Genomic DNA, 22146 nt, shown 5'->3' with positions numbered 1-22146 from the left:
TTAGTTCTTGTACTGATTGTGAAAGGTTGCCTCTGTGGGAGAATGTGAATCTTTCATGGTGCTATGCTCCGTCAGCTCAATTAATCCTTGGGTCTCTGGAAATCTGTCCAGAATTTGATTAGAATATTTTGAAGAGTTACATTGCACACACATGAGGACTAGGCAGCACTTAAAAATGGCAGGTAAACAATTATATAGTACTGAGAGCAGCAGAGACACCAGGATATGATAAAGTATAAAAATGGATAAATATTGCACTAAAATAGTTAGCTTACTGAATATGTGCCATACTGAATATGGCTAAATTTCACTGTTTGTGAAGGTAATAAATCAAGTACCCAACTGTTTTTTCCCTCCACATTCTAAACAAAAATACTCATTGATCATGTTCATTCTTTTCCAGAGCAACTGCAGGGAGAAATTGGTGAGTTTGTGTGGATCTGTAAGTAACATCACTCATTTTTATTTCCCAGAAGTATAGGATACATCCAGTATTTATAAATTCCAGTGCTGTTCCCAACATATTCCATTATACAACATCAGGTTCTGAACTCTCAATTCTGTTGGGCATCATTGTCTATGTAATCCCATTGAAATCAATGTACCAAATACACAATGTATTCAATCTGTTGCTCTGGAGTTGACAGCTCCTGTTTAAATATACCTAAGTATGAACTGAGTAAAGAGTTACTTCTTGAATATGGAGTTCAGTTCAAGGCCTCTGCGTTTATATTCAGAGTTTCACATAAAATCTCCCCTTCTTATATAAGAGATACTTCTCCTTCAGTGACTGAGCCCCCGTGACACTTACCTTCCATTTATGGGAGCTGGACTCCGACCATGGGACCCAAACCTGTGCAACCTCAGAATGGTCCACCTCTCAGGCTCCACCTGAAAACTTTAGTCTTAGATTCTGTTTATATTGAAAAATGTCTTAAAAGAGTCAATGAGCGGTGACTTCTACTGTTAGAAAGTGGAAAGGCCGGGCATTTTATCAGGGAGGGAAGTTGGGGAGGGAGGATTTATGTAACTGCTGGCAGGTCAACATCTTTCAGCTTTTGCAGTCTCAAGAAAGTGAGTTTTGTAACCAGAACAGAGCAGCATCTGGGAAATTGCACAAAGCAGCCCTCAGAATGTACTAATCAACTCTATGGGATTTAATACACTACGCAATGGGTGAAGCCTTGATAGAGAAGAGCCTTGCATGGGAATCCCTTCTGGGAACTGAAAGGAATGTTCATTCCTTGGTCTCTTCCTGAGTGGGGAGATCCCTTCACACAGCAGAGCGTAGAGCACCCAGGAATCCTGATAGAAAGAAAATCTTTGCTAATAGCCTGGCAGCATGTGCTGGTGTTCTGTGCCTACCAGCAATGAGATAGTCCTGTTCTCCCTGCCCCTGGCAGCAGGGCACTGTGGGTGCTGTCCCCTTCCATGCCTAGAAACTCCAGAAGATTCAGTTTAACCATTCTTGGTACAGTCCTACAGGAGGGCTCTATGCTGGTGCAGTTCAGCCGTCCACTCACTTTTCCTGACGTGGTTGAACCTCTTCTACACCTTTTTATCTGTGATAGTAATAGGGAGGATTTCTGCCTCGGTAAAGTTGTACCATCTTTTCATCTAAGCTCACAAAACCCTTGGTTGAGTGGGCACTTGGTTATAGTGCTCTTTATTTAGCAGGAAAGAAAAAAACCACTGAATATTGTGAATGCAACTGGAACACAATTCATTAAATAAATATTATCTTGACTCTTTCAAGTGCTGACACCCATATTAGAAATATTGGATTTGTGCATGGGACCAAATCTCTCATCTAGTCTTCACTGTAGAGGAATGGGCAAGTAACTAGCCTCAGAGAATGATTAGCTGGCAAAGGCTCTTTCCTATTCACCAACATGGTAAATATTTGTGCTAGTCAAGGGATAAACCTTATTCTACAGCTTGCTAATACATAAATACACATTAATTATTTTTCTCTTTCTCTTTTCTCGTGATTCTTTTCCAGAGCAACTCCAAGATCAAAATGGTGAGTTTTCTGAATTACTTCCCAGTCATTGGCTCTGATAATTCCATGTGCAGCTAGAAAGTTATATTTTCACTTGCGTGTCTGGGGGAATCTCTTATGCCATAGGATCCCTTTCGCATCACAGTAGATTACAGAGTTGAGAAATTGCCAGCTTCCTGCAGTGTGGAGAGGAGATATTCCAGGACTCACTGCAGAGGCCACGAGAATGGCTAAAATCAAAAGATATTCAGGGTTCCATCCTGCTATGATTAGCCATCAGCAGAAGTTTGACCTAGACACGTTAGATACATATCCAGGATGACAAGCCCATCCCATCGTCCCTGCTATCCATGCGACTTCAGCTGTATGTCTAGCTTCAGTATGGATGCACAGTAAATCAAGGAACAGTTAATCAGTGAAACTTGTTCTGTTTCTTGTCCTCATTTACAAAAGAGAGAAGAGTTTATCTATGAGGGCTTGTTGATCAGGTGTTCTAATTAGGTGAACGTGCGTCATAGGCACAAGTATTGGAAGTTTTTTTCTCTAGCAGCTCCCATCGGGGTCAGGCATGGAGCCCCCTGACATGGTGCCACTGGCTGTTGCTATATACCACTGTTTCCCTGACTCCTGCTTCAGTTCCTTCTTACTGTCTGTAATGGCATTGGAACACTTTCGTTCTCTTGCATTTAACAAAAGTTTGTGTGCTTAGCAAAACTTTTCAACTAACTGCTTGTTAATTAGTCCATTTCAGTTGCAAAATGAGTTTCTATTGAACTGCAAATCTTAGCAGTTAGGAGTGGGCAAGCTCATGAACCTATATTGCCCTTTCATGGCACCAGGATGTGTTGAAAGCCCAAGGCTTTAAGTGTTGCACCATCTGCAAGAAGTTTATACCAAACTGTGATCCCCAGAATAGTGATAGAAATGTAGCCGTGTTAGTCTGGTGTAGCTGAAACAAAATGCAGGACAATGTAGCACTTTAAAGACTAACAAGATTGTTTATTAGATGATGAGCTTTCGTGGGCCAGACCCACTTCCTCAGATCAAATAATGGAAGAAAATAGTCACAACCATATATACCAAAGGATACAATTTAAAAAAAAAATGAACACACATGAAAAGGACAAATCACAGTACAGAACAGAAGGGGGATGTGGGGGGGGGGGAAGGAAGGTGAATGCCAGTGAGTTAATGATATTAGAGGTGGGGAAGGGGAGATGTCTGTGAGTTAATAGTATTAGAGGTGATAATTGGGGAAGCTATCTTTGTAATGGGTAAGATAGTTGGAGTCTTTGTTAAGTCCCCTGCGGAGAGTGTCGAATTTTAGCATGAATTTTAGCATGAATGCCAGTTCAGAGGATTCTCTTTCAAGTGCAGATCAAACAAAGACTCCAACTATCTTACCCATTACAAAGATAGCTTCCCCAATTATCACCTCTAATACTATTAACTCACAGACATCTTCCTTTCCCCACCTCTAATATCATTAACTCACTGGCATTCACCTTCCTTCCCCCCCCCTCCGCCACATCCCCCTTCTGTTCTGTAATGTGATTTGTCCTTTTCATGTGTGTTCATTTTTTTTAAATTGTATCCTTTGGTATATATGGTTGTGACTATTTTCTTCCATTATTTGATCTGAGGAAGTGGGTCTGGCCCACGAAAGCTCATCATCTAATAAACCATCTTGTTAGTCTTTAAAGTGCTACATAGTCCCTGTATTTTGTGATCCCTAGGACACGTACTTGAGTACCTGAGGTGTCTATGTGAAGAGCACCAGTCTAACAGCTGTAAGATGTGCATATGTTCAAGCCCTGCATTAGGAATGAGCGTGAATTCACTCTAAAAGAGCTGTTAATGGAAGCCAGTTTTTGATTTTCACTGACAGACCTTCAGGTATTGGGTGGAAGCTCAAACCAATCCTCCAAATCTCAACTGACTACCTGGAGGCAAACCTTTTGAGCCGTATGCCAAGATTTTGGTAACATTTCCTTGTTCAAGGCAACTGAAAACTTTCCGCCTATTGTGGCAGTGCCTAGCACCCTTCTTTCAACAATGATTGACCATCACAATTGGCATATGGGTCCTGGACATTATAAAGAATGACTACAGTATCCCTTTCTCCTCTATCCCTCTACCCCACCCACCTTCCCTGGCCATCTTCAGGGACCCATCTCATGAGATCATTCTCATATAAAAGGTTGAACATCTACTCCATCTTGGGGCAGAAGAACAGGTATGATGACAATATGAGGGAAAGGGATTCTACTCCCACTATTTCCTGACTGAAAAGAAGTCAGGGGGATGGAGACTTATTCTTGATCTCAGGGGACTAAACAATCACATACAATCACATACATTTCTATTACTATACAATTTTAATGATTCAAAATGGCCACTCTGTCCATCTATATGATGGATGCATTCCTGCGTGGCTGGAGAGCTCATCTAGGCCACCTCAATATTCAAGGTCAATGGTCGAGACAAGAATCCAGCCTTCACATAAATGTTCTGGAGCTGCAGGCAATATTCAACGTGTGTCAACACTTCCTACATCAAATGAATATTGTACAGTTCAGATTTTCACAGACAATCAAGCAACAACTTTTTATATCACCAAGCAAGGGGGGGTGCTAGATCTTTCCTGTTATAAAGAGAAGCTGTCCACCTTTGGACATAGTGCATAGCACATGACATGTACTTGCAGGACTCATCTCTCCTAGGAAAAGACAATCTAACAGCCAACAGCCTCAGCAGGAACTTCAGATCTGACCATGAATGGGAAATGGATCCATCGATCATACATTGCCTCTTCACATGCTGGGGGTTTCCCAATATGGACCTGTTTGCAACCAATCCCAATAAGCAGTGTCCACATTATTGTTCATGTGCAGGCATTGGCAGGCAGTCCCTGGGGAACGTGTTTGCCGTACGATGGAACTCAGTGCTCTCATATGCTTAGCCGCCTACCCCCCTCATACACCGAGTGGTCAACAAAATAAGACTGGAATTACCTACAGTGATCCTTATTGCCCTGGACTGGTCAAGACAGACATGGTACATCTACCTTACTCAAATGTCCACGAAACAGCCATGACATCTCTCACTTCTTCCTCATCTCATAACACAAGAGAAGGGGGCTCTATAGCATCCCAACCTCCAGTGACTCCATCTTCACGCTTGGTTCTTCAATGGCTCACCTCACTAGAGACTACATGCTCAAAACAGGTACAACAAATCTTACTCAACAGTTGCAGAATACCAACCAGAAAATTCTATCTTTACAAATGGCACAGGTTTGTGACATGGGTGGAACACAGAAACTTGGAACCAGGCACAGTTCCTCTCAGCAACATCCTGTAATATATAGTAGAGCTGAAAGATTGAGACTATTGCTCAGCAAGGCTCATCTTTCTGCGATAATGGCTTTTCATCACCCTGTCAAAAATAAATCAGTTTTTGCTCACCCTACCACCAAACGATTACTGAGAGGCATACAGAATACTTACCCATCTTACACGCCACCCATCCTGTCCTGGTACCTGAACTTAGTCTTACAGACTCTCACTATGAAGCCAGTCAAAGCTCTGTCAACATGTTCCATGGTACATCTCTTCATGAAAGTCACCTTGTTCTTAGCATTGACATCGCCCAGGAAGGTCAGTAAAATTGACACTCTCATGTCACCATATTTCATAAGGACAAAGTAGTGCTACATTCTCACCCAAAGTTCCTCCCAAAGTTTTCCTCACATTTTCACTGTAACGAGCCTATAAACTCATCTGTGTTTTTCTCAAAACCTCACACAAGTGCCAGAGAGGCTGTATTACATATACTTGATGTGAGACGTGCAATTTCCTTTTACTTGGATGGAACCAAACAATTTCGCAAAACAAATAGATTGTTTCCACCACAGAGAGATTGCTTGGCATGACTATCTCCACTCAAAGGATACCTCAGTGAACAGTGGAATATACTAGTCTAGCTTACACTACTAGGGACAGTCACATCTGTTCCAAATCAAGGCCCATTCAAGTAGGACTACCTCGACTATCACGACCTACATTCCCCTCGTGGACATTTGTAGGGTGGCTACATGATTCACACATTCACAAGGCACAATGCCCTGGACAGTAACCCGTTTCGGGGTACTCTTTTTGGCTACACTGTCCTCCATATGGTACAAAATACCGCTGGACTGAAGCACCTGCCTCCTTCATGGGTTTGGCTCATAGTCACCTAAGGTGGAGAACCTACAGGGACACTCCTTGAAGAAGAAGACAGGGTTATTCACCTAGTGCAGTAATGGATGTTCTTCGAAATGGGTGTCCCTGTGGTTGCCCCACTACCCACTCTTCCTCCCTTTGCTTCAGTGGACCATGTTTTCCTTCTGGGGCAGAGAAGGAACTGAAGGGACAGTTGCTGTGCTGTGTGGTAGAAGCACCATATGTGCCATTTGCTTCACATGTGCAGCACATTGGAGAGCACAGCTACTAAAAATCGCCTACCAGGTGCACAGAAGCACCCATGACACCTAAGGTGGAGCACCCATAGCGGCAACCATCTCGAAGAACCTTCATTACTGCACAGGTAATGAACCCTTGAATCCTCTCTCTTGCAGCTGAGTGTCTCTTACGCGCTGAAGTTAGCTACAGTCAAATTAACACCCTCCATGACAGGCATTTAGGCCTTTCTCTCCCTCAAAAGAGGAAAATTTGGCTGACTAATATGCACTGGTTGTCACAATGAAGTTTTTCTGGCTCTGAGATCCCTACAGCTGGAAAAGCTAGAGGGACCGTTTGGACGATGTGGGGATAATGCATGTTGCTACTGTTACTGAGCCCATGGGTTGCACACACAAGGCAATACAGCTCAGCCCTTAGCCCGTAGTCTCAATGGTTAATCACCTTTCTGCCTGACCCTTTAACCATGAATGTTTCTGTCACTCTCACTGAATATTTGTTTTATTTCAGAAAACAGACAGATTGTTATACGTAAGTCTGTGTCTCCTTTATCTTAGTGTCTGGTGAACACATACTAATCTTGTACAGTGGGAAATGGGTGACTTTATAGTTAAACTTCTCTGCCCTTCATGATTCTAATTACCTTGCTTGAAATGGGCAGCTCTGAATATTTGATGGATCTGAGGATTTTTTTTTTTTTTACATTCTGGCATTTTTAAGGGACTTCCCCAAGTGCTTTTCAAATTATCCTCCAGGAAATGTAACTCTCTTAGTTGTTGGGGCAAGTATATTCAGTTCTTATGTCCCCAGTGGCAAATGGAAGTAATAGATATAATGTAAAAAACAGATATTGCAGGGAAAAAATGTACATATGAAAAAAATTGAACATTACAAGTATATAAGGAACATGATTCCCTAAATAAGTAATACTATAACTTTTTATTCACTAACATCAATGTTAGAAGATGTCAGTATTGTTCAGCCACACTGCCAAGAAAATCAGTAAGTCTTCTCCTACTTTGTATTGGTTACAAACAGATGGATAAGGGAAATGTTAACTCTTCGGAATCATGTGCAGTCCCTTTGCCTCCTACACTTAGGGTATGTCTAAACTACATGCCTCTGCTGACAGAGGCATGTAGATTTGTTTGTTTGGAAAAGGTAAATGAAGCCACGATTTAAATGATCGCGGCTTCATTTACATTTACATGGCTGCCACGCTGAGCCGACAAACAGCTGATCAGCTGTTTGTCGGCTCGCGTGCTAGTCTGGATGGTCCCCCTGTCGACATCAAAGCCCTTTGTCGGCAGCCCCGGTAAACCCTCATTCCACGAGGAATAACGGGGCTGCCGACAAAGGGCTTTGATGTCGACAGGGGGAACGTCCAGACTAGTGCGCGAGCCGACAAAGAGCTGATTAGCTGTTTGTCGGCTCAGCGCGGCAGCCATGTAAATGTAAATGAAGCCGCGATCATTTAAATCGCGGCTTCATTTACCTTTGCCTATGTGTCTAATCTACATGCTTCTGCCGACAGAGGCATGTAGTCTAGACACAGCCAGAATGGACCCAAGGAGACATTGTTATGGTTCCCTTCAATTACACGATTGTGTGAGGAAGCAACTTTGATGAACAGAGGAGCATAACATGTGACAATCACTTCTTTTATTGATTAGATTTGTCATGTTTCATATGTTGAAGTAATAATAGAAGCTTGTTGGTCTTCAGAATTAACCAGTAAAATGAATAGCTGGTGAAGGCTGTTTGTCTTTTAGGGTATGTCTACACTACAAAGTTAATTCGAACTAACGGACGTTAGTTCAAACTAACTTTCATAGGCACTACACTAGCGCTCCGTTAGTTCGAATTTAATTCGAACTAACGGAGCGCTTAGTTCGAACTAGGAAAACCTCATTTTACGAGGATTAAGCCTAGTTCGAACTAGCTAGTTCGAATTAAGGGGTGTGTAGCCCCTTAATTCGAACTAGTGGGAGGCTAGCCCTCCCCAGGTTTCCCTGGTGGCCACTCTAGCCAACACCAGGGAAACTCTTCTGCCCCCCTCCCGGCCCCGGACCCCTTAAAGGGGCACGGGCTGGCTACGGTGCCCGTGCCAGGTGCAAGCCTGCCAGCACCCAGCCAGCAGACACTGCATCTGGCACAGATCGAGCCACCCACCCAATGCCCCCCAGTCCTCCCCCTCTTCCCGGGACCAGGCTGGCGGCTCCCGAGAGCTTGCCCGGGACCACAAGAGGCGGGCACCCGCCTGGGCTAGTGCAGACATCGTGGACCTCGTCCACAATCTCCGCACTAGGCACAGGAAAGTGGCCGTCTAGGGCAGGAGAGCTGCCAGCCTGGCCACCCAGAAGCAGGCATGCAAGAGAATCAAGGGAGTCCAGTGAGACCCCCGACCCTGAGCCCTGAGCTTATAATGGCCATCCTGGGTCAGACCAAAGGTCCATCTAGCCCAGTAGCCTGTCTGCCGACAGTGGCCAACCCTAGGGAACCTGGAGGGGATGGACCGAAGACAGTGACCAAGCCATTTGTCTCGTGCCATCCATCTCCAGCCTTCCACAAACTTTGGGCAGGGACACCACTCCTTCCCCCTGGCTAATACCACTCCATGGACCCAACCTCCATGACTTGATCTCACTTCCCTTTAAACTCTGTTCTAGTTCTAGTCTTCACAGCCTCCTGCAGCAAGCAGTTCCACAGGTTGACTCTTTGCTTTGTGGAGAACAACTTTCTGTTACTAGTTTGAAGCCTGCTACCCATTCCTTTCATTTGGTGTCCTCTAGTCCTTCTTTATGGGAACTAATGAAGAACTTTTCTGTATGCACCCTCTCCACCCCACTTATGCTTTTAGAGACCTCTATCCTATCCCCCCTCCATCTCCTCTTTTCTAAGCTGAAAAGTCCCAGTCTCTTTAGCCTCTCTTCATCTGGGACCTGTTCCCAACCCCTGATCATTTTAGTTGCCCTCCCCTCTCCCAGCCTCTCTCTTCCCCTCTCCCACCTCCTTTTCCCAGTCTCCCCCAGTTTTGTTCAATGCCACGCTCTAAGTCCTCCTCTGATGCCCTGCCAGCACTGCTTCTGGCCATCCTTAAGCCCGGTTCAGGGTCCACTTAATGTGGACATGCTAGTTCGAATTAGCAAAATGCTAATTCGAACTAGTTTTTTAGTCTGGATCCTCACTGACTATGGCCACTATTTTTGTTACTCAAGAAAAACAGCGTCTTATTCAACATCTTCAGTTTGTAGGTCAAATAACAAACACTGAACTGTTTTCTTCCCCTTTTTTTCCTTTGCAGAGGCACTCCAGAGAGAAAAAGGTGAGTGGGCCTCCTTTCCTGAATAGTCGAAGGTCAAATCTGTTCCTCACTTCCCATGATTTTCAAGAGCCCCAGTCTAACTACTGTATGATGAGCAGATCTTTCAAGCCCTATACCTGGAAGGAGTGTGAATTCAGACTTAAACAGCTGTTAATAGGAAAGCCGCTCTTAGACGTACAGCCTTGGATTACACATTAGGTTCATACTCAATTCACAGTGCCCCCATTATGATATGGGAAATGGTGCCAGGAAAGAACTCTTGTGTGAGAAACTCTCAGCCCCAAACTGTACAGCACTGGCAGGCACATTGCCCCCTGAACACTGCTAAAACCAGAACTAACCAGCTGGCACACATCTAGTTTGGTAAAGCAGTGTCTAGATTGGAAGGGCGCTTTGGCTTTGGTTTCTCAGTGCGCTTTTATCAGAGAAATGTTCAACTGCTAGTTCCAGAATGCACCAAGTGGCCCTCGATACGAGTTAATCAACTCTGCGGGATTTAATACACTCCCGAAAGGGCGAAGCCTTGGCAAGGATTTCCCTACACCCCCTATGGGGATGTATGCCCGCTCCCTGAATTTCTCCAACACCCCCCCAGTTTTGTAAACTATGGTGCCATACAGACAACCTTCACCCTCACGGTGTCACCCCTCATCAGCCCTGACCCTCCCCTCTTCTAAATTCAAAATCCCCCCCTAATTTCAATTCCTGGGGAGGCTACTGATTGATAGAGAAGGACCGGGGCATCCCTTTGCATGGGAATCCCTTCTGGGAGTTGAAAGGAATGTTCATTCCATGCTCCCTGTCTGAGTGGGGAGCTCCCTTCACACAGCAGAGCATAGAGCATCCAGGAATCCCAATAGAAAGCATAACTCTGCTAGAAGCCAGGCAGCAAGTGCAGGGGTTCTGGGCCTATCTGCAATGACAGAGTCCTATTCTCCCTGCCCCTGGCAGCACAGCACTGAGGGTGCTGTCCTCTTCCATGCCTAGAAACTCTAGGGCTATGTCTATATTGCACACTTCTAGTGAAAGAACAGCCTTTCTTGTGCAAAAACTTGCCAGCTGTCTACACTGCACGTGTGTTCTTGCCCAAGTAAATTTACAGTACAGCGTCGGAAAACAGGGCTTCTTACGGAAGAGTTATTCCTCTCCCCACGAGGAATAAGCCCTCTTGCACAAAAGCTCTTCCATAAGAGGGTATTGTAGACATTAATTTCTTGTGCAAGAAGCCCCTACAGTTAAAATGGCTATCAGAGCTTTCTTGTGGAAGAGAGCATCCACACTGTCATGGATGCTCTTGCGCAAAAGCACATCTGTTGCGCAAAAGCACATGGCAGTGTGGAAGCACTCTTGTGGAAGATTTGTTGCACAAGAACTCTTCCATAAAACTGTATTTGTGCAAAAAGCCTTCAGTGTAGATGCAGCTCCAGGAGATGCAGTTAACTCCCTGGGGTACTATGCTAGCAGGAGGTCCCCGTGCTGGCTGAAATATGGATGAACTTCTTCCACACCCTTTATCTGTGACAGTAATAGGTGGAATTTCTGTCTCAGTAAAGTCATAGGCACTTGGCTAGTGCAGCTCTTTATTCAACAGAAAAGAAAATGTACATGTGAAAGACATTGAATATTGTGAGTGCAAATACAAGATAATTCATTAAAGTATCATGACTCTTTCAAGCACTGATACCCCTTTTAGATTTATGCCCTATTGACTTCTTGTCCACCTAATCATGACCAGGAAGGTGCCCACAGAAGCTCATGATACCATCTACATGTTTTGTTAGTCTATATTTGTTGTTTTTTAAGTTTATTGTTAAATATGTTTGGGACCTAATCTCTCATCTGTGTAGGGAAATGGGCAAGTGACTAGCCTCATAGAATGACTAATTGTAAAGACTCTTTCCTGCTCACCAACATGGTACATATTTGTGCTAGTCTAGTGATAAAGGTTGCCATTCTCACTCTATAGCTTGCTAATACATAGATACGCATTAATTATTTTTCTTCTTCCTTTTTTCTTCATGATTATTTTCTAGAGCAACTCCAAGTGCAAATTGGTGAGTTTTCTGAATTACTCCCCAGCCATGAGCTCTGATGATGCCACATGCAGCTAGAAAGTTGTATTTTCACTTGTGTGGCTGAGGGATCTCTTTTGCCACTACATCATTTGTACATCACAATCACAGTTCATTACAGAGCTGAGAAACTGCCAGCTTTCTGCAAATCAGTGTGGAGAGGAGATATTCCAGGGCTCACTACAGAGCCCCTGAGAATGGTCAACATCAACAGAGACTCAGGATTCCATTCTTCTCTGATTAGCCATCAGCAGAAGTTTGACCTAGACGTGGTAGATACATATGTAGGGAGACTAGCCCATCCTGTCTTCCCTGCTGTCCATGAGACTTCAGCCATATGTCTAGCTTCAAGTGTGGATGCACAGTAAATCAAGGAACAGTTAATTAGTGAAAATTGTTCTGTGTTTCTTGTCCTCATTTACAAAAGAGAGAAGGGTTCTTCTTTGAGGGCTTGTTGGTCAGATGTTCCTATCAGGTATACAGGTGTCATAGGCACAAGTGTTGGAAGTTTTTCCTCTAGCAGCTCCTGTCTGGATCAGGCATGGAGCCCCTTGGCATGGCGCCATTGGCTGTTGCAATATACTCCTGCCACCGTGACCCCTCCCTCAGTTCCTTCATAAAATCTGTGGTGCATTGGAAGGGTCTCCTTCTTTCACGTTGAACAAACCTCTCGCTTCTGAGCAAAACTTTTTTATGAACTATTTGTTAATTAATCATTTTCAGCCGTAAATTAATCCCTATTGAACTGCAAAACTTAGCATTTAGGAGTGGACAGGCATCACCCACCTATAGTACCCCTCCATGGCACCAGGGCAAGCTGAAAGCCCAAGGCTTTAAGTCTTGCAATATCTGCAAGAAGTTTATGCCAAACTGTGATCCTCATGAAACGTACCTGAGGTGTCTTTGTTATGAGCACCAATCCGAGAACTGTAAGATGTGCAGAGCGTGAATTCACACTCAAAGAGTTGTTAATGGAAACCAGTTTTTGACTTTCACTGACAGACAGTCAGATACTGGGTGCATGCTCAATTTGTGGCCCCCCTTTTTGTATGGGAAATAGTGCTGGGAAAGAACTCTGGTGTGAGATACTCTGGGCAGGACATCATATGGCATTGGCAGGCCTATTGGTCCCTCAACACCACTCCATATTACCGGTAGAACAAAGACTCATGTATGTATATCACCTTTCTACCACTAGAACTTTTTAATCCCATCTTCCAGCAGAGCATCTGTTACACACTGAAGTTAGCAATGGACAACCTAAATCCCTCCATGACAGATATTTAGGCATTTTTCTCCCACAAAAGAGGAGAATTTGGCTCAGAAACACACAGTTATCCTTCAACTGGAAATCACAATGCAATTTCACTGGTCCTGAGATCCCTACAGCTGGAAAACTGGAGGGATTGGTTTGGGAATCATGGGCATAATGCATATTTCTCCTGTTGCTGACCCCACAGATAGCACACTTCAGGCAATACAGGTCAGAGACTATTGCCTTAATAGTTAATCTCCTTTTTGCCTGACCCTGTAACTACGAACATTTTTGTCACTCTCACTGAATATTTAATTTCAGAAACCCTACTCATGATTATACAAAGTCTTTGTCTCTTTTCTCTTCCTTCACTGACTAGTTATTGTCATGTTTAATATGATGAAGCAAGAACAGAAACTTGTATCTAGGAAGATGTCCATAGACTTAACTAGCAAAATGTACAGCAATTGAAAGGCTCTTTGCCTTTTACTACCGAGAAGCAATTTTTAAGTTACTCAAGAAAACAAAAGCGACGAGGAGTCCTAAATTTGCTAAATTCACCAGATGCATGGGTCTTTGCCCATGAAAGCTTATGCTCCAATAAATCTGTTAGTCTATAAGGTGCCACAGGACTTCACGTTGCTTTGCAGATTCAGAATAACAAGGCTACCCCTCTGATTCAGGAAAGCAAGGATCTCATTCAGTATGTTCAATTTGTAATTCAAAGAACAAACACTGAACTGTTTTTTTCTCCTCCCCATTTTTCCTTTGCAGAGGAACTCGAGAGAGAAAATGGTGAGTTGGCCTAAATTCCTGAATAGAGACAGATCAAATATCAGACCTCTTCCTCTCCTCCAACCGATCTCACAGTAGTTTACACAGCAAGTCAGAGGGGCAGAGGTGCAAGGAGGGCTTTTAAGGGAAAATACTCACATGACCCAGGAACTGAACACATCCTCTCAAGGAAAAGCCTCTGGAGTGTGAGGCAGGAAAGAATTGCCACTGTTGTGATACTGTAATAATGGAGCCCTTACAGATGCTCCACCTCCTACCTCAGGGATGGAGGCAAAATAGACTTTCCCTATTTACTTCCAAAACATTTTGGAAACCATGTGTTGTGCAGAGCTCCTGGAGGTGGCTTTATAGCCAATGCCATGGAAGGGAAGTGGTGATACTCTTACTTGTATGTTTACTAGAGCAGGAAAATAGAACCAGGCTCTTCTGGGCTGTCTCCCAATGGACACATTTCTAGGTAAACACCATACAATAGATTCGGCATGGGAATGTGTGTGTTTAAAAAAAGGGACAAGGGAAAAAAGAAACCAAACCTTTACATAAAAAAACCTATTTCAGCTGAGTCACAACTTTCTATTTCCTTCTCCATAAAATAGAAGTTAACCCCTCATGGCACAATGTTAGCAGGATTTCCTCCTAATGTGCAGTTCAGCACGTGACTCCCCTTTCCTGAAACATGACTGGACCTCTCCCACACCTTTTATCTGTGATAGTAATAGATGGAGTTTCTGTCTCAGCAAAGCTGTACGCCTTTTCCTTGGAGCTCACCAAACCCTTGGTTGCACGGGGACTTGGCTCAAGGCCATGGAAATGTTCTTACATAGAATTAAGGAGGTTATAATAGCTCTGTATTTACCTATGCTGCTGTGCAACTGTGTTCAGTTCTTACATCCGCAGTGACAAATGGAAGTTGCTAATTTTGAGAGAGCATCCGAGAGAATGACAAGAAAGATTAAAGTATTAGAAAGCATGCCTTATAGTGATAGACTCAAGGGGTATGTCTAGACTAGATGCTTCTGCTGACAGAGGCGGCTGTGTCTAGACTGGCAAGTTTTTCCGCAAAAGCAGCTGCTTTTGCAGTAAAACTTGCCAGCTGTCTACACTGGCCACTTGAATTGCCGCAAGAACACTGACGATCTCATGTAAGAAATCAGTGCTTCTTGTGGAAATACTATGCTGCTCCCTTTCAGGCAAAAGTCCTTTTGCGGAAAAGCTTTTGCGCAAAAGGGCCAGTGTAGACAGCTCAGATTTGTTTTCCGCAAAAAAACTCTGATCGCGAAAATGGCGATTGGGGCTTTTTTGCGGAAAAGCGCGTCTAGATTGGCACGGACGCATTTTTGCAAAAAGTCCTTTTGCGGAAAAGCATCCGTGCCAATCTAGACACTCTTTTCCGCAAATGCTTTTAACGGAAAACTTTTCCGTTAAAAGCATTTGCGGAAAATCATGCCAGTCTAGACGTAGCCAGGCATGTAAAGTAGACATACAGATATAGTCAATGAAGCGGGGATTTAAATATCCCCCGCTTCATTAGAATGAAAATGGCCACCACGTTGTGCCAGCTCAGCTGTTTGTCGGCTCAAAACGGCAGTCAAGACAGGAATCAGTCAACAAGGAAAGCCATTGTCGTCCAATTCCTTATATCTTGTGAAACCATTTTTTTTAAATCCCCACTTCATTGACTATGTCGGTATGTCTAAGGGTACATCTAGACTACCGCGTTTTGTTGACGAAAGTTTTGTCGACAATATCTGTCAACAAAACTTCCGTCGACAAAAAGGGTCCAGACACATTGAGTTCTGTCGACAAAGCAAGCTCCGTAGTCTGGTCGCAATGTTTCAGGCAATAACACCTTCTGTCGACAGAGTTCTGTCGACAGAAGGTGTTATGCCTCGTAAAATGAGGTATACCAGCATCGACAAATCTGCTGAGTTCTGTCGACGTTATGTCGACAGAACTCAGCGGTAGTGTAGACGCTGGTATAGTTTTGTCAACAAAAGTCCACTTTTGTCGACAAAACTAGGTAGTCTAGACACACCCTAATTTACATGCCTCTGTCAACAGAGGCATGTAGTCTAGACGTACCCAAGGAGCTCATTACAAGTAGCTTAAAAAAGTGAAGATGTGACCTAATCACACATTAGAAGTAGGGTATGTCTACACTAACCCGCTAGTGTGAACTAGCGGGGTAATGTATGCATACCGAACGTGCAAATGAAGCCCGGGATTTGAATTTCCCGGGCTTTATTTGCATAAGCCGGCTGGCGCCATTTTTAAATGCCGGCTTGTTCGAACCCCGTGCCGTGCGGCTATACGCGGCATGGGCTAGATAGTTCGGACTAGCAAGCCATTCCGAACTATCTGTACGCCTCGTGGAACAAGCCGGCATTAAAAATGGCGCCGGCCGGCTTATGCAAATAAAGCCCAGGAAATTCAAATCCCGGGCTTCATTTGCATGTTCGGTATGCATACATTACCCCGCTAGTTCGCACTAGCGGGGTAGTGTAGACTTCCCCGTACTTACATAGAGAGCAAACATATGATAATAGGCTCTAGCTGGGAAAGGTCTAACATCATCCAATGTCCAGAACCGAAGAAAAGGGAATTCAGAGTGAAAATAAGATGTAAACTACATTGAAGGCACTAGCCATTCCAATTGTGTATAAATTTATGGCAGACTTTCCGTAACTAGAATGTCATAAATCAGAAGTGAATGTGTGTGTCATCAGTTGGTTCTACCATCGACAAGTATTATTTGGGGGAAGTTCTCTGGACTGTGATAGATTATAAGAGTGGTTCCTTCTGGCTTCAAATTTGATGCTGTTCTATGTCTCACCGGCTTCCTCATAAATATACTCCAATAAAACAAATATTATTTTGGGTATTTTCACTTTTTTCACTTCTTTTTCAGGGAACTTGAAAAAGAGAATGAGTAAGTCTGTGTCCTTTTTCATGCAGGTGGATTACAACATGTAGAACTGTTGTACAATAAAAAAAAGATTTAGTTATGCTATCCTCATCTCAGAATGATATATTAGATTTGAAATAAATACAGAGAAGTACAACAGAGATGATCAAGCATTAGGAGTACAGACTAAAAAGATGAGGGCTGCTCATTTTAGAAAAGGGGCATGATATAGGGAATATGACAGAAATATATAACATCAGAAATTGTGTGGAAAAAGTCAGTAAGACTTGTTACTTAATCTTTCACTCAGAAGAAATCCCAGTGGTTACCTAGTGAAATTAATAGATATTATGTTTAATACCAATAAGAGGAAGTATTGTTTTCACAAAACAGAGGGTTAATTTGTGGGACTCATTACTAGGGGATGTTCTGAAGGGGAAAAGTCTAAAAAAGGAATGGAGTTAATGAAGGAGAACTCCATCAATGACTGTTGGCCAAGATTGCCCAAGGGATACAAGTCCATCTTTAGGGTGACCCTAAACCCCTGAATACAAAAATCAAGGAGGGCAGGATATGGGTGGTTGATTCCAAATTTACTCTATTTTGATAATTTCTCTGATGGTTTGGTGGTGGCCATTGTCAGAGACTGGGCACTGATGTAGATGGACCATTGGTCATACCCCGAGTAGCAGATCTTCTGTACTCAGTAGGCTTGGGGTTTCTCTAACAGGCTGTTTTCAGAGTCCTTTCCCAGCCTCCCTGGTCCCTGGCATCTGGGTGCTGTCTGTGCCTGGTTCTTTTACATGGTTCAGATCCAGGAGGAACTGTTTACCTCTTAGCACACAATCCCAAATGGAACATGCCCCTGGCAATGTCGTGCTGCAACTCTCTCCCCTTCCCCACTACAGGTCTGGGACAATCAGGCACAAATAGTCTATAGTGGTAATATGTGAGATATGCTCATTAAAACCTTTTCATCCCCCATTCCAGCCAAGTGTCTCTCCATTCAGCCATAGCCAAACTATACCTTTCATTCAAACTTTTTCTCTACCAGAAAAGAGGTGGTTTTGGCTGAGTACCATGCTGTTCCCCTCACCTGGATGTCACAGGCTCTTTAGCTGGTCCTGACACCATACAGCTGGAAATACTGGAGGGACTGCTTTGAGCGACAAGGGAATAATGCATATTGTTCCCGTTGCTGTCCCAACTAATTGCACACAGGGCAATACATCTCAGTGCTTAGCCTATAGCTTTTTAATGGTTAGTTGTATTTCTGACTGGCCTTTTAATGATGAAATGTTATTCTCATTGAATATTTGTTTTGTTTCAGAAAACCTAGAGTGTCTCCTTTCTCTTATGTACAGTCTCGTGAATACACGCTGAGCTTATGTCATCTACACGCTCTTTGTTTCAGTTAGAATCAGATGGATGAGGGAAATGTTACCTCTTCATGGATAATATGCAGTCCATGTGCCTTTATCACAGAATAAATCCAAGGAGACATTGTTAAAGTTCTCTTCAATTACACAATTCTGTGAAGCAACAAAAAAGATTAACATAGGAGTATATCCTGTCATATTCATTTCCTTTACTAACTAGTTGTTGTCATGCTTAATATGTTAAAGCAATATTAGCAGCTTATTTTTCTTCTATCTTGAAATTAACCATTAACCAGAATAGCTAATGAAGAATCCTTGACTTTCATGGACCATGGCCAATATTTGTTACACAAGAAAGAAAGTATCTCATTCAACATGTTCTTCAATTTGTAAGTCAAGGAATAAATATTAAAATAATTTCTTCTACCATTTCCTTTGCAGAGGAACTCCACAGAGAAAATGGTGAGTGGGCCTACTTTCCGAAAAATTACTGCAGAGATGCTTCCATTGCACTGCCCATCTGTCTGAGGAGACTATGGAAAGATTATGGGGTGTGAGGCAGGGCGGAGTTGACACTTCTGTGCTATTGTAATAACAGAGGCCATGCAGATGCTCTACCCCCTACCGAAGGGATAGAGGCAGAATAGGCTTTCCTAATCGACTTCCATAAGAATGGGAAGCCATATGTTGCGAAGAGATCCTGGAGGGTGCTCTGTAGCCATTGCCATGCAAGGGAAGTGGTGATAGACATACTGGAATATTTAATAGATCAGGAAAATAGAACCAAGCTCTTCTGGGTTCTCTCCCAATGGACACATTTCTAGATAAATATAAATAGATGAGATTCAGCATGGAAATGTGTGCATTTAAAGAAAAGCGCCATGAGAAAATAATTCCATCCAGTCATGTCAGAGCAGAATAGGGGTTTCAGGAAATAAAATTATTGCTGAATTCAGAATTGACCCTTCATTCCGAGGAGTAGACTGAAGTGGCCACATTTCCATTGGCCCCAAATTTGATCCTGATCCATTGGGATCACATTTGATAAGAATGTAGTGCATATATTGAGAAGTGACCTTTTCTTTTTTCTTGTAGCCCTATTCAAGGAGGAGAAGGGTCATTTTATCAGTGAGGGATGTTGGGGAAGTAGGTTCTTTAACTGTTGCAGATCAGGATCTTTCAGCTTATGCAGTCACAGGGAAGTGAGTTTTGTAACTGGGACTGAAAAAAGTCTGGATAGTATTCAGTGGCAGTTTGTCTTTCACTGCATGATTCAGATTGGGATATGATACTGGGACAGTTGAGAGGAAAGAAATGTCCATTAAGAAGATATTCTGAAAAAACAAGAACAAATCAACTGACACATGGAGAACTGTCTAATTTGCTACAGCAGTGGTTAGATTTTAGCTCTCTATTCAATGGAAAAGAAAATGTACATGTGAAAAACATTGAACATTATGAGTGCAAATGCAACATAATTTATTAAATAAATATTATCATGACTCTTTCAAGCCCTGATACCCATTTTAGATTTCAGCCCTATTGTCTTCTTTTCCATTTAATCATCACCAGGAAGGTTCTTGTCAATGTTATTAACTATGTTTGGGACTTAATCTCTCATCTATTCTTCTGTGTAGGGGAATGGGCAAATGACTAGCCTCACAGAATGACTAGCTGGTAAAGGCTCTTTCCTGCTCACCATCATGGTAAAATATTTGTGCTAGTCAAGGGATAAAGGTTGTTGTTCTCACTCTGCAGCTTGCTAATACATAGATACACATTCATTATTTTTCTCCTTCCTTTTTTCTACTTGATTATTTTCCAGACCAACTCCAAGGGAAAAATGGTGAGTTATCTGAATTACACCCCAGTCATGGGATGTGATGATGTCACATGCAGCTAGAAAGTTTTATTTTAACTTGTGTGGCTGGGGGATCTCTTGTGCCACAGGATCCTTTGTATATCCGAGTGTATTACAGAGCTGAGAAATTGTTAGCTTTCTGCAAAGCAGTGCGGAGAGGAAATATTCCAGGGCCCACTACAGAGCCCCTGAGAATGACAGAAATCTACAGAGACTCAGGATTCTATCCTGCTCTCATTAGCCATCAGCAGAAGTTTAACTTGGACATGGTGGACACTTACAGGCTGCGCTTAGACTGCAAAGTTTTTCCGCAAAAGCACTTGCTTTTGCGGAAAAACTTGCCAGCTGTCTACACTGGCTGCTTGAATTTGCGCAAGAACACTGACAATCTAATGTAAGATTGTCAGTGTTCTTCTGCAAATACTATGCTGCTCCTGCTCGGGCTAAAGCCCTTTTCCAGAAATGCTTTTGCTCAAGAGGGCTAATGTAGCCAGCTAAAAACTGTTTTGAGCAAAAAAGCCCCGATGGTGAAAATGGCGATCGGGGCTTTTTTGTGCAAAACTGCATCTAGATTGGCACGGACGCTTTTCTGCAAAAAGTGCTTTTGCGGAAAAGCGTCCGTGCCAATCTACATGCTCTTTTACACAAATGCTTTTAACGGAAAAACTTTTCCGTTAAAAGCATTTGCGGAAAATCATGCCAGTCTAGACGTAGCCACAGGGTGGCTAGCTTGTCCCGTCTTCCCTGCTGTCCATATGTCTTGCTTCAAGTATGCACGCACAGTAAATCAAGGAACAGTTAATCCATGAACATTGTCCTGTGTTGCTTGTCCTCATTTACTAAAGAGAAAAGAGTTCTTCATTGAGGGCTTGTTGACATCCGTATCAATCAGGTGTAAGTTCATCATAGACACAAGTGTTGGAATTTGTTCCTCTTGCACCTCCCATCGAGGTCAGGCATGGAGCCCCATACTGTGGTGCCACTGGCTGCTGCTATATATCTCTGCTGTCCTGACCCCTCCCTTAGAAGTGAATGTTTTTCTCACAGATTGGCTCTACAATGTTCAGGCATTATTTTGAGGAAATTCTCTGGCCTGTGTGATAGATAATAAGAGTTGTTCCTTCAGGCCTCAAATTTGATGCTGTTCAAAGTCTCACCTGCTTCCTCATAAATTTACTCCAATAAAACCAATACTGTTGTTGGTATTTTCACTATTGAGTACATTCATTCTTTGCCATTTTATTACAAAAATATTGTAATAAGGAAAAATGTATGGTTTTTTTTCAGAGAAGTTGCAGAAGAGAATAAGTAAGTCTGTGTCTTTTTTCAACCATGTGAATTACCAATATGTGGCACTTTTTCAGAATGAAAAAAGGATAGAATTATCATTAAACCTCACTCTTCTTTCCCACTTTTGATGAAGCAGTTTCCTCAGATTGCTTTTTCAATAACATGTACACACATTGGCTATATCTGAGAATTGATGCTCATGTACATCCCCAGTTATTATTTTATACTTCCAAACCAAACCTTCCTGCACTAAAACATAAATGAAAGGCAGGTCAAGGTAATACTGCTGTTTTCTCAAAAGTCACCATGAAAGTAAAGGAGTGTCATACTAGTTTCATTGCCAATTATGTTTATATATTTGTTGTGTATTCTTCTTGTATATTCTTTCATTTTTAAGTGGACACCCCAAATTATCCTGTAGGCAATGTAATTCTCAAGCAAATGGATATCACAGTAAAGTCAGTGTACAAACAAAAGGACTGAACATTGTGACTGAATATAGAATAGAATTCATTCAATATATAATATCATGACTCTGTCAATTGCTGACACCCATATTAGGAAAGTTAGATTTGTGCCCTATTGATTTGTTTCCCATTTAATCATGACTGTGAAAGTTATTGCTGAAATTGTTAATTATGTTTGGGAACTAATCTCTCTTCTAGTGTTCTGTGGAGAAAACTGGGCATGTGACTAACTCCTTAGAATGACTAGCTGGCAAAGAATCTTTCCTGCTCATCATGAATATTTGTATTAATCAAGGGCTAAAGTGTCCCATTCTCACTTTACAGCTGGCTAA

At 42.7% G+C, this 22146-nt stretch overlaps 1 protein-coding gene across 15 annotated transcripts in view; it reads left to right on the top strand.

Annotated features, from left to right (window-relative positions):
- The window catches only part of LOC102452695 (uncharacterized), an 89816-nt gene that overhangs the window by 28510 nt on the left and 39160 nt on the right, over positions 1–22146 (top strand). For 12 of the 15 annotated variants that reach the window (XM_089770005.1, XM_089770011.1, XM_089770010.1 and 9 more), the window contains exons 16-25: positions 404–424; positions 2003–2023; positions 6976–6996; positions 9770–9790; positions 11824–11844; positions 13892–13912; positions 16821–16841; positions 18638–18658; positions 20022–20042; positions 21345–21365. In XM_089770005.1, the coding sequence (XP_089626131.1) occupies positions 404–424; positions 2003–2023; positions 6976–6996; positions 9770–9790; positions 11824–11844; positions 13892–13912; positions 16821–16841; positions 18638–18658; positions 20022–20042; positions 21345–21365 (210 nt within the window). The remainder of the gene's footprint in view (positions 1–403; positions 425–2002; positions 2024–6975; positions 6997–9769; positions 9791–11823; positions 11845–13891; positions 13913–16820; positions 16842–18637; positions 18659–20021; positions 20043–21344; positions 21366–22146) is intronic. The other 3 variants (XM_089770004.1, XM_089770006.1, XM_089770009.1) reach the window with 3 other exon arrangements.

This window comes from Pelodiscus sinensis, chromosome 18 (genome assembly GCF_052426305.1).
Source record: "Pelodiscus sinensis isolate ZL-2025 chromosome 18, ASM5242630v1, whole genome shotgun sequence".
Lineage (NCBI taxonomy): Eukaryota > Metazoa > Chordata > Testudines > Trionychidae > Pelodiscus > Pelodiscus sinensis.
The sequence above is the reverse complement of the archived record's forward strand: the minus strand, read 5'-3'. Positions and strand labels throughout refer to the sequence as shown.